Source organism: Canis aureus, chromosome 7 (assembly GCF_053574225.1).
Source record: "Canis aureus isolate CA01 chromosome 7, VMU_Caureus_v.1.0, whole genome shotgun sequence".
Lineage (NCBI taxonomy): Eukaryota > Metazoa > Chordata > Mammalia > Carnivora > Canidae > Canis > Canis aureus.
The window spans coordinates 37,982,162-37,997,789 of record NC_135617.1 but is presented as its reverse complement, the minus strand read 5'-3'; the positions used below and the strand labels follow the sequence as shown (position 1 = coordinate 37,997,789).

The following is a 15,628-nucleotide window of genomic DNA, read 5'->3' as shown; positions in this document are numbered from 1 at the left end:
AAAACAAAGGACTGGGAAACGAGAGTCATAACACTAAACAGGCTCTGAGCTTTATAAAGCAGAAAACCTTAAAGTACATCCTGAAGGATTCAGGCACTAAATGAAACTAAGTAACGGGAATAGTTTACTAGGCAATGGAAGCGAAACAAATAAAAGGATACAAAATAGGGGAATAGAAAGCATATTTGCAGTAAAATGGTAACCTTCACATGAATTAAATTAACCTGATTAGAACCCAGAAACCTCTCCCCTCAATTAGGTAAACAGAATTGAAAATGCCTTAACATGTTCTTGTTGAACACTATGATATTCCATATTCTTAAGGAAGCTGTGTACAGTTGTCATATCATATAAGAATGCTTTTAAAATTCTAAATATTTTATTTTTTGAGGAAAAACTATATCATTTATTCACAAAACTAATTTTAACATAAATTCTTAACTCCATAAGTGGTAATCACTATACAGATTTCCCTAATTTTTTTAGAAGTTTTGTCATTGGTTTGCATTGGTGATATAGTGATGAGCATAGCTGCTTTCCAGAATTTTTTCAACATAGTAGAACATTTCATTGCTGTGATTAAACGCCCATGAAAAAATAATTTTGAATCTTCCTGGCTCATATTGAATACACTCTCATGACAGAAATATTATTGATGACATTTCCCTATACTTTTAAATTTTTCTGTAGCCTAAAGAACATTGTCAAATATTTTACAATAGTATTTTTTATGAACTAACTTTTAAAATACAAATTGAGAGTTGTAATAGAACTCCATTTTCATGGAAATAATGGGGAAACAAAAGGTACATGTTAGTTTATCCAGACTTTACTATTAAGGTAAGAATAAAATCATCAGAAAAGAAATTTTCAATAACTCCTGCAAGGAGTGTGCTAAAAAGATTGATGAGAGGTGGAAAAACTACTGACTTCTCAATCACAAGTGTTTGAAGATGGACATGATAACTACAAAACTGACCAAATTATGACATTGCTTCATATTCTCCAGCAAAAAGTCTGCAAGCAAAATAGTAGAAAAAGCAGGTAGTAAGAGTAAGCTTAAGGAGACGTGGCAGATTTAGATCATGCATTGAAATAAATTGGTGAGGACACAGAAGAAGTTTACTGTAATATTTATCATGAAAGAAGGTCCCCTGGAGTTGGGAATACAAACCCCATAAGAATCAATTTTGGACTAGCTATAGGTAATACTGTCCTCAATAATGTTTTGAAATAGAGTTTGCATAAAGCACATAGCATAACTAAATGGCTTTAAAAGCTTTGAGTTAATGAAAAGCTGATTAGAATAAATTGAAAGGGTACAAGTATTAATATTATTAATGATATAGACCAAGTAATTCAGGTAGGGATTAAAAATGATTCCTATCAAATAGGGGTCTCATTTTTCAATTCAATTCATGGAAGGATACTAAGGATCCAACAGTCTTGTTTCTTTTCCATAACTTCTAAGCCTTCCACAATCTCATTCTCCCATTTTTCTGAATTCATCCCATATCAGTTTCCCTTTCTACTGAAACACTCATTATATATTTAACCACAAATACATTACATGATCCCAAATATTTGTTTTATCATTTCTAATCATATTAGGATTTATCCCAACCTGAGTATTAAATGTCATCACTGTTAAAAGTTACTGTTTCAACGTATTTTGTACTTCAAAACAAGAAATAGAAAATCAAGATCGTGGTAAGGGTCATGTAAGTCAATTTTTGCAGATATTTTAAGAAAACATAAAATAAAGAGGGCCATTTCAGATATATCAAACCAGGTCTTCACTAGACCAAAAGAGGGCAATCTACATGGATAATATAACTGCATATGCAGCGTAACTTAAAAGATATGAAGAATCCTAACATCCGTGGCTCCCAACTTTCCTGCCTTAGCTCTCTCCCCAACTCACAGACATACATTTACTTTAGCAAGTAGAGGCGATTTTTTTTCCCCACCAAACTTCCAGGGTGCCTGAAATTCTCAACAGTAATTTTTTTCATTTAGGAAAGAAGTATAGTAATTTATTCAGGTAAATTAGTATAATCTGGAAACATAGACAAGCAAGTTATAATAAGCAAGGAAAAAAAAAGAACATCTCAATCTGAGCATATGAGTTTGAAACACTGACAGAGAAAAAGGAAGTGGAATTTGGAAGAGATGCAACATGAGGGGATAAGGAAGAAAGAGGGAAATGTGATTCTTTTTGCCTCATTAGTAGTCTGTCTTAGACTCGTTAAGCCTCAGATTGTAAAAGAGATATCTGTTAGTTGGAACTAGAACAGATGTTTTCATTTTTTAAGCCTTGAATGGCAAATCCAGAGTATCCATTTTTAATAATACTTTTTTCTGAGGAATGTATATGAACTTGTTTTATTGATTTAAATATTTTTGTTTTTCTCTGAAAGTAACACAGTAACTCTAAAATTAGTAACATTTTCCTCCCTGTGGATAACATTGGTTGCATTTCTTTTTACTCTAAGTTTAAGATTCCTATGTCAAAATACTATTGTTTTAAGCTATGTCTAGTAAATCCTAGCTATAAGCCTACTACTCAACTGACTTTTCCTGCTAAAAATTTACCTGGATTATTTCAAAATTAATTAGATTTAGAGCTTTGGTTATGCTGACCTGTAATTTATGGATGCATATATGTTTTTACTTTGTAAATATAGTTCATTTACCCCTAAAATGCAAGGCAGACGGATGGGGACTTCAGGAAGAGCCATCACGAAGAGCACCAGTGTGAGTGGGGAGATGTACACACTGGAGCATAATGATGGCAGTCAGTCCGACACGGCTGTGGGTACAGTTGGAGCAGGTGGAAAGAAAAGGAGATCCAGCCTGAGTGCCAAAGTGGTTGCCATAGTATCTAGAAGGAGTAGAAGCACATCCCAACTAAGCCAAACAGGTGAGTGAAGTGAATTCAACTTAGACACCTCGAATTCTTGCTGGAGAGACAAAAGTGGATCCTCGTCCTATGGCTTGTGAGTGATTGTAGAGTGTACTGATTCTTTGCAAAAGGAAATTTATTTTTCTGTCTCTGAAAATCTGTCACATGTGTGTGTTTATTTTTTTTCTGTACAGCTGTCTAACAAGGTATCATTTGTCAATCTATAAAGTGGTCAGATATTTTCTATAAGTTAAAAAAAGAAATAAAGTCATGTCTATAAATATGCAAGGAAATGCAAAGAAGTATTAAAGATCCAAATTGATTTATATGCAAGAAAAGCAACAGGATTCTCCTTTTCAAAATGTTCCATGATATAATTACCTATGATTTAGGCTCTATCTATATTTTTTATAGAAAAGAAGGTCAGTTGTGCAACTTGAAATATAGTCTTCAAGGTACTGTATGAATATAATTATTGAACTGTGATTGTTATATTTTCAGTGCAAGTTAAAAACCCAGCAGTTATTTTTACTTTAGGAAAATGGGTCAGTGGATTTGTGCAAAGAATAATGTCTTAATACAAATTTGAGTTTCAGATATTTTCTACAGCTTATAAATCTTAAAAGCTTTATGTCCTCAAGGTATATAGAAAAAAGCAAACACAGAAAGGAGGATGGTTATTTCTGTACTACAAAATTTTTTTTCAGTTGCCCAAAATTATATAATATTTATCAGACATTATTAGATAATTCAGTACTATGCTCAGTACTATGGAAAACTAAAGGTAAGTGAAATATTGAATTGATTTAAACTGTCAGTACTTGTTTCTCTTGTTATAACCATTGGTTCCGTATTTCTGTTCCTTAACAGCAAAAGTCTTGTAACAAAATTTACTTATGCCAAAAAACTTTCATGAAATTCTTTTCATAGTTAACTTGGCATCCTGGAGAGTACCTATTTTAAAATGTGCATTCTAGTGGACGTACTTACAAATAAATTAAAGGTAGGATATTAAACCATTGAAAAACTGAACTAGAGTGCACAGCTATTTAAACAGAGGTTTGTCTTTCTGAAAAACATAGAATGAACCTAGATTAGCTAGTCTCTGTGATGGATCTGCCTCTGTGCCATCCAACTAAGATGAGATGTTCATTGGGAAGGAGAATTTTTTATTTTCCTAGTGTCAGACTTCTTCCTAAAGAGTAGGAGGCATTTTTCCTTTGTGTTGTTTGATTTGTCTTATTTTTGATGGTGATGCTTCTTGGTTTTTGGTATTGATGTAATGATAGTTTACAGTGTGGATAAGGATTTCACCACCAGATTTCAAAATCCGTCATCACTTAGATGAAACGGAAATGTTCTTTGATGAACCAGTCTTTCCTATGTGAGAGGCTGCAGGTTTAGCGAGCAGGTATCTTCTTTCCCTAACTATTCATAGTCTCTCTTCTTTTATTTTTCCCCTATAGTTAGTTCCCTCTCTATCACTCACTAGTTAAGTATAATTATAGTTTCTTAGACTAAAACACAACAATAATTTTATATAGAATCTATACTTGTTACACAACTTTGTAGGTAATAGGTTCAGATGAAACACTTAGACTCTGCTTTTTTTTTTTTTATATAAATTTTTATTTATTTATGATAGTCACAGAGAGAGAGAGAGGCAGAGACACAGGCAGAGGGAGAAGCAGGCTCCATGCACCGGGAGCCTGACGTGGGATTTGATCCCGGGTCTCCAGGATCGCGCCCTGGGCCAAAGGCAGGCGCCAAACCGCTGCGCCACCCAGGGATCCCTAGACTCTGCTTTATTAATTTAAATTTTATTCCATTTATGGTCATTGTTTAATTTCAAATAATATTTACCTTCCCAAAAGGTTGCATTGTTAATAACTTCTATGGAATGCCTACTTTAGGGGATTAGGTTGCAGTGTAAGGAAGCGGAAAAAGATATCGGGTTACAAAGCCAAGCTAACAAAATAATTCTATTCCAAAATGACTCAGTGAATCAACTTTGACTTCATTTCTATAGGACTTAGTTTGCTTATATAATGGGTGGGTTGGACTAGATGTCCTTGTTTGAACTTTCCAGGTATAAAATTTTATGTCTTTTTCTATATCATAATTTTACCTGTTATTTGATACTCTCCATCTTTCTAAAGCACACGACAAATAGTAACAAACCTCAATTGTCATGCCTCTTTGTTTCAGTGCATGCCGTGGTTTTTTGCCCTGTTCTGTCTTCTAGAAGTGATATGGAGAGGAAAACAGCATTCCTTATACATTAAAACAGGCTGTGTATTCTGTGAAATAGAACATATTACATTTAATGTAAATGTTTAATTGTTTTAATGTGAAAAAAGATTAAGTAAGGTCTTCTCTTATAGTAAACCTCTAATCTGTACAGCCTGGGTTACAGATTCTCTACCCTCTACCACACAGACAACAGAGAATCAGGAAAATGCAAAGCACTCAGAAATAAAGTCTAATCAACTCTTTTTAGAATGATAGACTACAAACATATTGCTTTTCTGCTTTTGTTGCTATAACTGCAAGTTTGCTCAAAGTGGCATATTTGAGTCTTCGTTTGAAATCAAGTAAAATTTATTTCAACAAATTGAAAATAGTAAATTTTATACATATACTCACATATGTATATTTACTATGAAGAGCATTTATTAGCTCTTTAATTAGATATATAATTATTCTAACGATATACTAGTCTCTAAAGTTACATATGATTATTCTTACAGGACATTTCAGTTATAAATAATATTAATATTTTTAAATCACCTTTACCACACTATTTATTCACAATTAAAGTAGGAATAACTTCTTTAAATATGTATTTTTAATAGGAAAGTGACAAGACATTTCCAATGACTCTAGGTGTTACTACTGGTAAATGTCTTCAAGCAATCACAACATACTATTTACTATTCAGTAAATGGTAGCTGAATTAGATTGAAATGTGAAGTAGTGAAAGAAAGGAAAATTATAAGAAAAAACTCCTGATCCTGATCTAGCAATATTTTCAAATTGAATGAAATTCTGAGTAAACTTAGAGCTAGGCTTTAGAACTCAAGGTAGTTTTTTTAGCTCATGTAGATTTAGAAGCCCAGCCTGAGTAGTGTGAGGATTTGTTCCCTCACTTATAGGCTAACTATATGACATTCCCCCAGTGGAAATCCCTTCCTTACTTATAAATAAAGGCATTTTTGAGAAGGGTCTAAACATCTGTGAAGGTTCATCCCTAAATAACACCCCTGCAATTACCTACAAGTAGAAGTATCATAAGAATGGTAAGTATTCATGTGTCTATGTGAATAAAACTAGTAACAGATTTACATTCTAGAGCTTTTCCCATGCATTCTTCAGTTATACATATGCACATATGTGTACATATAATTTCACTCCTTTATTGGTCATAATAAACTTATGAAGTACCATTGCTACTATTCCCTTTTTTTTTTTTAAGATTTTATTTATTCATGAGAGAGAGAGAGAGAGAGAGGCAGAGACACAAGCAGAGGGAGAAGCAGGCTCCATGCAGAGAGCCCGACATGGGATTTGATCCCGGGTCTCCAGGATCACATCCTGGGCTGAAGGCGGTGCTAAACCACTGAGCCACCCAGGCTGCCCTATTCCCATTTTGAAATTGAAGAAACTAAGGCATACAGTGATTAGGTAATTTGCTCAAGTTCCCATTATAAGTGATAGGCCCAGAATTTAAACCCAGGTTTCTGGGTACCAAAGCCTATGCTCTTAACCACTGTGCAACAAAGAATTTGAAATAAGGTTCAACAAACATTTAAGCACAGTCCTGTTGCTAGTGTGTGATAGACACTATACTAGGCACTGGGCTAGGAGCAAGGAATACTAAAGAAATGGATGAAATACTGACCCTGCCTTCAGAGATGTCAAAGTAGAAAAGGGTGAGTTACATATTAATATTCCATCTCAGAAAGGGCAACTATCCAATTATCAAAGTGGTACGGGGGAGCACAGAGTGTGATTTACTTTCTCATGCAATTTCAAGAGGATTCCTTAATGAGGTGAGACCTGTGCATTAAAAAATAAATTGGGGGGCACCTAGGTGGCTCAGCGGTTGAGTGTCTGCCTTTGGCTCAGGGTGTGATCCCAAGGTCCTGAGAGTCCTGCATTGGACTCCCTACAGGGAGTCTGCTTCTCCCTCTGCCTATGTCTCTGCCTCTCTCTGTGTGTCCTCATGAATAAATAAATAAAATATTTAAAAAATAAATAATCAATCAATCAGGACTGTTATACAGGGAAGGCCATTCCAGGACAGAGGGAACAGTACCTCGATAAAGTATTTGAAAATGATGAGTGCTTACTCCCCTGGGAAAGGTGCACATCCTAAAAGCATATAAAAGATTTCTTTAACTCTAATGGATAGACCTCTTCCATGCAACAGACAGGTCACCTCAGGACAAATCTTAGATCAAATAAGCACTGTGAATCTGAGATTATGATTTCTGCTTAGAACATTTAAATTTTATGAAGAAAATATCTATGCATGTAAAATACCGTCAGTTTTATAGACTAGAAATTGTTCAATTTACCTCATCTTATATTACTGAATAACTATATCTCCATTCTGTACCAGCCACAGTAGGTATTTTAGAATTAAAAGTATCATCCCCAGGGGAAGGAAATTATTCACACTTGAAATAAATATAAACCAAAGAACTGAATGAGAAAATATAAAGCAAGTGCCAAATGTAGTAAACACCATGCCATTTATGTATGTTACCAAAAGAAGAGGGAAGACAAAATGGTCTAAAATCTGTGTCTTGGGATGAGAGCAAATGTAGAACTGGTAAATAATTATGGTCTAACCATTTGATTAAATTATTTATTATATCATTAACAGCTAAAAATACTTTAGTAGATAGACTAATACCATGTTAATGATTAAAACTGATGAAATTATGGAAAATGTTACTGGACTATTTTCTAATTTTCAAACAATTAAGAGTCAATTATCATGTACTAAGAATGTACCAAAAAATCATTTCTCTTTCTTTAATGATAGATATTCTGTACCTTTCAAATTTTCCCCATTCCAAATTTCATTTTCCTCTGTCCAAGTCCTTTCCTTTAAGACCCTGCTCAAGACCCTCTAACTCTATAAATTATCTTCTGTTACTTCAATATTTACCAGTATCTTTTTCTCTGAATTCCTGTTAGATAAAACTCTCTGACTTTCCTGTCCGTTTGCTTCAAGTGCAGAAAATTTGGGGCTATTGTCATGAGCAAAGTAATAGGTATATATTTTGTAAAGAAACATATCTCACATGAACATGGATAAACCAAAATTTCTATGACTTGGAAATGATGCACACCCCTTCTGAGTAAAAGAATCTCAATCTGTACCAAGAATACCTTTTAGTTACATTAAACTCCTAGCATATTCTTCCTCTCTTTCTGTGTCACAGCAGAGCAACAGACCAGGGCCTGGGTTCCTACAGGTTCCACCCTGGCCTCTGGGCCCTGCAGAGCCTTCTCCTCTTTCCCCATCTGGCTCACACATTTAGCATTATCTGTTTTAGAGTTTAGGCATTTACGAAAGGCAAAAGAGTCGCTGCTGCCTTCTGGCTGCTTTACATTCCTGTGAGAATCCCTGAAGCAAGGAAGCATAAAATAATTTTGTGGAAACATTAAAAGGCAAATAATTTTGTGGAAAGGGGAAAGGAAAAAAACTGTGAGAAAAACACAAATGTATATTTCAGTAAATGATCTCAGCCCATGGACACAGTCTGGAGAAAGCAAAGGTGTATGAAAGGGCTATAGTGGGAAATATATTTAGAAGAAGAAGGTTGGGGCCAGGTCTTTTAGAAGCCCTTAAGGGACTTTGCTCACTGTTTGATAGAGACATTTTAATCAGGACAATAGAAGAAGCAAAGCTGTGCTGCTTGAAGCTTAAATGGAAGCCAAGTGGACAAAATCAGTGAAGAAGCAAGGAGGTCAGTGTGGGGCTAATAGATGAAATGACAGATGATGACACAAGAAGGTAGAGAAGGAACTATAGATATGGAAAGGAATGTGCTTACTCAGAGAAAGGAACGGACTGAAGATAAATTTGAGAGAGACAAGATCAAATGCCCTTATTCAGGAATAACTACTAAAGGAAGAGGGAGAATATAGAGAAGTGGGGAGGGAGGAGCAGGATCCAGGAAAAATAGTGAGGAGTAAAGACAAGAAAGAGAGTCCCAAGGAAGTCCCAACAGAAGTCCCATTTCAACTTTCTCTCATCTCACCCATGCCCACTTAATTACTCCCCATTGGATTTGGGTTGGGGGTTCTTGTCATGGGTGGAAGGAACTGGAATAGCAGAGACTGTGGATAGGAGCTCAGGGGCGTGGAAGTGGAGGGTCTACAATGGGATGGTATGAGGCTGCCCTCACCACCCTAAAGCTTATTGAGATATATGGGGCTGGAGCTGGAAGGATGAATAAATAGAAGCAATTACTATGAACTTCTCTTCAGAAAGCTTAGTATTAGGAAGAGAAAAGACCATGTGAACACTTCTTTCATTCATTCTACCAAAATTTATAAAGCATTTTTTTATGTACCAGACATTGTAATGGAGGCAGTATTAGGAGTAAACTGTGTATGCGTGTGTGTCTGTGTCTGTATGTGTTTCTGTCTCAGAATGAAGGTGATCTGAGCATTTTTACAGGATGAAATATGGAAAAAGCACCTCTGGATGGAAAGATTGAAAGATACGAATACAAAGAATTTTAATTAACAGAGCAAAGTCCCAGAGAACAGAAGGTATAATTCAAGGACACCAAAATTATTCTTGGAGAGGAAAAGATGGTTCTCTCCCTGAATTTGACAGAAAAGATCCAGAGGAGTCTTTCAATGGGAATATGAAAGCTGAAGGAGCTTGAGTCTGAGGACTTTGATCTTCTCAGTGCAAATGAGGCTAGAGTGAATGGAGAGAGTGAGGATACAGGGTGAGGGATGTTGTAAGAAATGATTACAGTAAAAGTACTGCTGAGCAGCACTGGAATTCCAGCTGAGTTTGGATAATGTAAAATCTCAGCAAGGTAACTTTAAACACATTTACCAGGATTTGCAGTTATCTTAGTTCATGTTAGTTCCATTTGCCTTTCAAGACTGTCATCCCCTGCCATGTGCAGCTCCAATGTCTGCACCAGAATTTCTGAGATCATGATAGGATTCTTTGAAATCATACTGTCCATCTTTAAGATAGATAAAATTTGGTTAGATCTAGATTATTGTATTCATTTTGGAAATTCATCTGTCTTGAGCTGCCATTTACTACTTAATTTGGCTCTTCCCAGTATGAAGATTTGCACTATTGGAGAAAATTGAAGCTCTGCCCTCTCTCTTACCTATTGATATTACCTCTTCCTAAGGCAAATCATTTTCTTAATCTTACTCAGAATATGGATTAAAAGGCCTTTTTTGGCAATTTATCTCAATGAAATTAATTCTTTCATTATAATCACAGAAATGAAACATTTCAGAAGGTTCACAGTAGAATTAAAAACTATATAGTGTTCATTATCCCACAAGATTACACAGGCAAAAATGTAAGTATTCTAAGAACTTTTAGGTAGAGTTATGTATGTTTGATTTCAAAATAGTTTAGTAAGAGTTAAGGAATTACCAAGGCATATCACAGATTCCTCAAGAAGAAATCATAGATAGAAACTAACAAAATTACCCTTGTTCTACTGTCAAGAAAATAATATACAAGAATAAAACTGTAACTATAACCTACTTAAACCTAATGGGATAGTGCTTGAATAAGTTAATTTCCCTGTGACTTTAGGACATTATTTTAAAATTCATGTGGTCCTTAGACAATATCACGCCAAGAAAATGTCCAAGATATTAAATCCCCTTCTGCTAATCTTTTTCCAATTTTCTCCCCAAAAATCACACCAGCAAAGCAAGTCATAAAATCAGTGATCACCAGCTTTGATTTCATACTTTATTTACCTTGGGAAAGTGAATATCTTATTTTGCCATAGGATTTAATCTGTTTCCTTTCAGCCAATCTAGTTTACCAAAATATTCTCTACATTTTATTTTTTCTAAATATTTTAGGTTGTTTTTTGTTTTTTGGTTGTTTTTGTTTTTTGTTTTTTGTGTTTTTTGTTTGTTTTTTTGTTTGTTTGTTTGTTTGTTTTTGAGAGAGAGAGAGCATGAGCAGGGGAGCAGAAGGAGGAGAGGGAGAAGCAGATTCCCTGATGAGCATGGAGCCTAACATTGGGCTCCATCCCAGCACCTTGAGAACATGATCTGAACCAAAGTCAGACACTTAACTGACTGAGCCACCCAGGCGCCCCTGCATTTTAAGTTTAGTGCAGCTTTGTGAAGATTCTCAGTCTTATCCTTTATAAAAGTGAGTTACAGCTGCAAGGAAGGAAGGCTAAGGTGTTCTCTTAGAACATTTTAAGAAATGTTTCCTTGGCTCTGCTGATGATTAATAACGAAAGCAAAAAGGTCTCACAAAGGATAGATGCCCCCCCAAGAGCTTCAGAAATGGAAAGCTATATTTATCACAATTTTGCTAAAATCCAGATTCTTTGTCTGTACCTCATTTATTTGATTCATTTAATAGCACAAGAAAAACATTCTGAGGAACATAATGTTTCATGTTCTTTGTTTCCTGAACACAAAATCATGGTGCCAGAAATGATTCCCAAGTCTGCAAAACCATCAAATAAATGTAAGCATGGGTTCTTTTATTTACTGTTGCTGTCTGGCCTAGGAATTCACTACTGTTAATAGAGATTTCAATTCAGCTATAGTAACTCATCTTCTGAAGAGATGCCCTAATAAGGATTAGTATTTTCAAACACATGCCAGCTGCTCTATTTTTGTTCTTTTCCTCGCTTGAACTATAAATTTTCAATTTGGCTAATATGTATATATACTTTTAGTAGGTTGGTTTGTCAGAAAAAATATTTATTTGAGTGGAATTAATTTTTATAATTAATTTGTGTTTAGAATCTGAAGGAGGAAAGGAAACTAACATTTATTAAATGCCTTCAAAGTACAATCCTCAGTACTCAAATAGTTATATATGGTGATAATTATTGTTAACTGTACTAAGATAATTTTTAAACATGAGATAAATTTCAGAATGAGTGTTATAAAATATTCTGGGTAGCTCAAGTGTCATGAGAAATGTGTCTGATTATTTTTATAGCAGATAACCAGTTTCAATGCATCCTCATTTAACACAGAGTGATTTTACATAGATTTTTTGCTCATTTATTTTAGTAATATTTTTCAGATTTTTAGTCACAAAAGAAACCAGAAAAAAGATAATATAAAACTCTTACAATGCCACCACTAACTGCAAGTTCACTGTGAAAAAATTAGTATATTATTAGCTAATCTTTTTAATGCATGTTATTAATATTAATAAAACCATCAACAGTGACAGTTATTATTTATCAATTACCACATGCCATCCAGGTGTTTAATTGCTTTGCATGTATTAATTTCTCCAGTCCTCAAAACAGTTATAAGGTGCTATTTATTACTACTATTTTACAGATTCCATGACTTGCCTGAGGCCACAGAACTTTTAGAAATCGAAGTAGAGTTTAACCACTTCATTATAGCTCCATTCAACTCCTTGTACACACAGAGAGATACTTTTTTATATAGCTTTTAAAAAATATAAATTCATATATTTTTTATTCTATAACACTACCTTTTTTTTAATTAAAAAAAAAACATATATTTAGAACATCTCTTAAGACACCATTGCAGAAGGCTTGTGCCAAGCTATATTTAGAAAAGCTTGGTGAGTAGGAAAAATATTATAGTCCTTTGTATCCAAGAGTCTGTGGGCAATAGAGAGGAGAGGAATGCCAGGGATAAGAGTACATATTACCCTTTGGTCAAAGAGTGACTGCTGGGCAAGGATATTATTTATCACTTCTGGCCATTCTGATTTTGGGACAGTCATTGGATAGGTTTTTAAAGCAATTGAGGATCATCAGCATGTAAATGGAAATTGGGGTTAATGAATGTTCTTAAGAAGGCAGTGCAGAATGTAAGGACAGGGGGCACGTGGCTCAGTGGTTGAGCATTTGCCCTTAGCTCAGATCAAGATCCCGGGATCCTGAGATCAAGTCCCACATCGGGCTCCTTCTGGGGAGCCTGCTTTTCCCTCTGCTTATGTCTGTGCCTCTTTCTGTGTGTCTCATGAATAAATAAATAAAATCTTAAAAAAAAAAAAAAAAAGAATGTAAGGACAGAGGATGTGGAAGACTCCAGAAGAAAAGGAAAAGTCAAAGGCCTTTTCAGCCTCAGTTTTTTCAACTATAAAATGGAATAGGGATCCCTGGGTGGCGCAGCGGTTTGGCGCCTGCCTTTGGCCCAGGGCGCGATCCTGGAGACCCAGGATCGAATCCCACATCAGGCTCCCGGTGCATGGAGCCTGCTTCTCCCTCTGCCTGTGTCTCTGCCTCTCTCTCTCTCTCTCTCTGTGACTATCATAAATAAATAAAAATTAAAATAAAAAAAAAAAAATTTAAAAAAAAAAAAAATAAAAATAAAATGGAATAAATGGTACCTATCTCAGAAGACTGTTGTGAGAATTAAATGAAAATTTATGTTGACAGTTTAGCAAAGTACCTGGCATAAATAAATATATATAAAAAATAATATAAATAAAAGGGCTCACAGTAATACTGACTAGCGATCTTAATAATTCTGAGAAACCAAATAAAAGGGCAGTAGGTAGAGAACAGATATTGGTGACATCATTCGTGAATGATGCTGAGAGACAGGTTAAGCCAGCCAATGTTTTTCTCTGCTCATTAGGTGTAAAGTGGTTAATGGGATACAAGTTCTTGAGATCTAACCTGAGTTCTATGCTTATCAGTGTTCCCAAAGTTCCTCCTTGTCAAGTCCTCCTTTGAGGATCTGGTACAGTCTGTCAGCCTTGGCCTCAGAAAATTGTACTTGGTCACAACACCACATTGTGCGCACACTTAAAGGGCATTTGTGCACATGTTTATCCTGCATTAAGCATAATCTGCAAGAAAATGATCCAGGATCTCTCTTAAACTGACCCTCCCTTCGCCCTATTACCCAGTCTTTTCTATCCTAGGTCAGAGGTCAGCAAACTCTGGCTCAAAGTCTATTTCTTATGGCCTATGAGCTAATAATGATTTTTCAGTTTTTTCAAATGGTTGCAAACAGTCATAATAGGAATAAAATTTTGTGACATAAAAATTATATGAAATTCAGTTTTGATGTCTAAAAGCTGTTTTATTGAAATTCAGCCATGCTTATTCATTTCTGTGTCATCCATGGCTGCTTTCATGCTACAAAGGCAAAGATCTTATGGCCCACAGAGTCCAAAATATTTATTATTTGTTTGTTTATTATTTATTTATTTATTTATTTATTTATTTATTATAATATTTATTTATTTATTCATGAGGGACACAGAGAGAGGCAGAGACAAAGGCAGCGGGAGAAGCAGACTCCCTATGGGGAGCAGATGTGGGACTCAATCCCAGGACCCCAGGATTGAGACCTGAGCCCAAGGCAGAGCCACCTAGTGCCTCCTCCACACTGTCAACTTTTAAAGAGGTTTCAGGACCTTTGCTGTAGGCCAAGAACTTAGTGCCTACCATGGAGAATACAGATGAAGTCATTAGAGAATAATGATCATTTCTGTAGTTACCTAAACACATTTTCTGCTTCTCATAGTCAGAAGTTAATTTATACTACTCCTGAACTTTCAGTTTCCCTATTCCTTCAGTGTTGACATTTATACTGTGTGCCAATGGTGTCATCTCTCACTAGACAAAATGATTTTTCAGAATGAAAGCTGATCCACCCTCCACAAACATAAGAATCTTCAGCTCTTCAACCTTGCCCTAAAAACTGATCCTTGACTCTGCTGCTTGCATAAAGTAGTGAAACCATTTCCCCTAATTCTTAATTTTCCCAGTTGGGAGCTCAGGGTTGTGTCTTTTATATCAGTGATGATTACACTCCCAGAATTTAGCACAATACCTGTATTAGGCATACAAAGATTTTCTTGAATGAATGAAACTTTTTAAGAGTTTTGTGTTCTTTCTCTTTCCTCACAAGCCACTCAGTCCTCCTCATACCCTAAACTGAATTCTGCTCCCCTCAGGTGCCTCAGATTGTTCTTGTTAAAGTCACAGAAAGTTCATAGATATGAATTTGATTTGGATAAAATTTAACTTATAAGGTCACAGGTATTATGCATATGAAACCAATGAGATATGTGTAATGGAAAATATTGGTAAAAATTGCACTTCTACTTGTCAAAAATTTTAAAAATTAGATGTGTTGATTTCCTAAAATATAATAAAATCCAACATAGAAGAAAAATTGCCTTTAAAATATATCCACTAAGATCAGCAGTCATAATGTTAAATGAAATACCATGATATGATCAATTAATTACCATCTGAGCATGATATTCTGGCTGTGCAAACATTATACCCAACCAGTAGACTTCTATCGAGAATCTTCTTCATTAAAGGCACTGTCCTGTAAGACACTGTCCCTCGCAAAAAAAAAAAAAAAAAAATCCACTGTTGCACAGCCAACACTTTGACAAGTAGAAGTGATTTTTTTTTTTAATTTTTCTGCCTCCTTTTCCCTTTCTTTCTCTTCTTATATATAACTTCAAAGGCCCCTAAGTATTGATCTGGATAC

At 35.1% G+C, this 15,628-nt stretch overlaps 1 protein-coding gene and 1 long non-coding RNA gene across 57 annotated transcripts in view; one reads left to right on the top strand and one right to left on the bottom strand.

Moving 5' to 3' along the window:
• Window positions 1-15,628, bottom strand: part of LOC144317274 (uncharacterized) — a 178,155-nt gene that overhangs the window by 62,650 nt on the left and 99,877 nt on the right. For all 7 annotated transcript variants that reach the window (XR_013383223.1, XR_013383226.1, XR_013383227.1 and 4 more), the window contains one exon: window positions 5,087-5,205. This is a non-coding gene — a long non-coding RNA (uncharacterized LOC144317274). The remainder of the gene's footprint in view (window positions 1-5,086; window positions 5,206-15,628) is intronic.
• The window catches only part of RIMS1 (regulating synaptic membrane exocytosis 1), a 477,109-nt gene that overhangs the window by 406,312 nt on the left and 55,169 nt on the right, over window positions 1-15,628 (top strand). For 44 of the 50 annotated variants that reach the window (XM_077903404.1, XM_077903455.1, XM_077903409.1 and 41 more), the window contains one exon: window positions 2,688-2,923. The exons of the other annotated variants lie outside the window; for them this stretch is intronic. In XM_077903404.1, coding sequence (XP_077759530.1) covers window positions 2,688-2,923 — 236 coding nt within the window. The remainder of the gene's footprint in view (window positions 1-2,687; window positions 2,924-15,628) is intronic. 50 annotated transcript variants of the gene reach the window in all.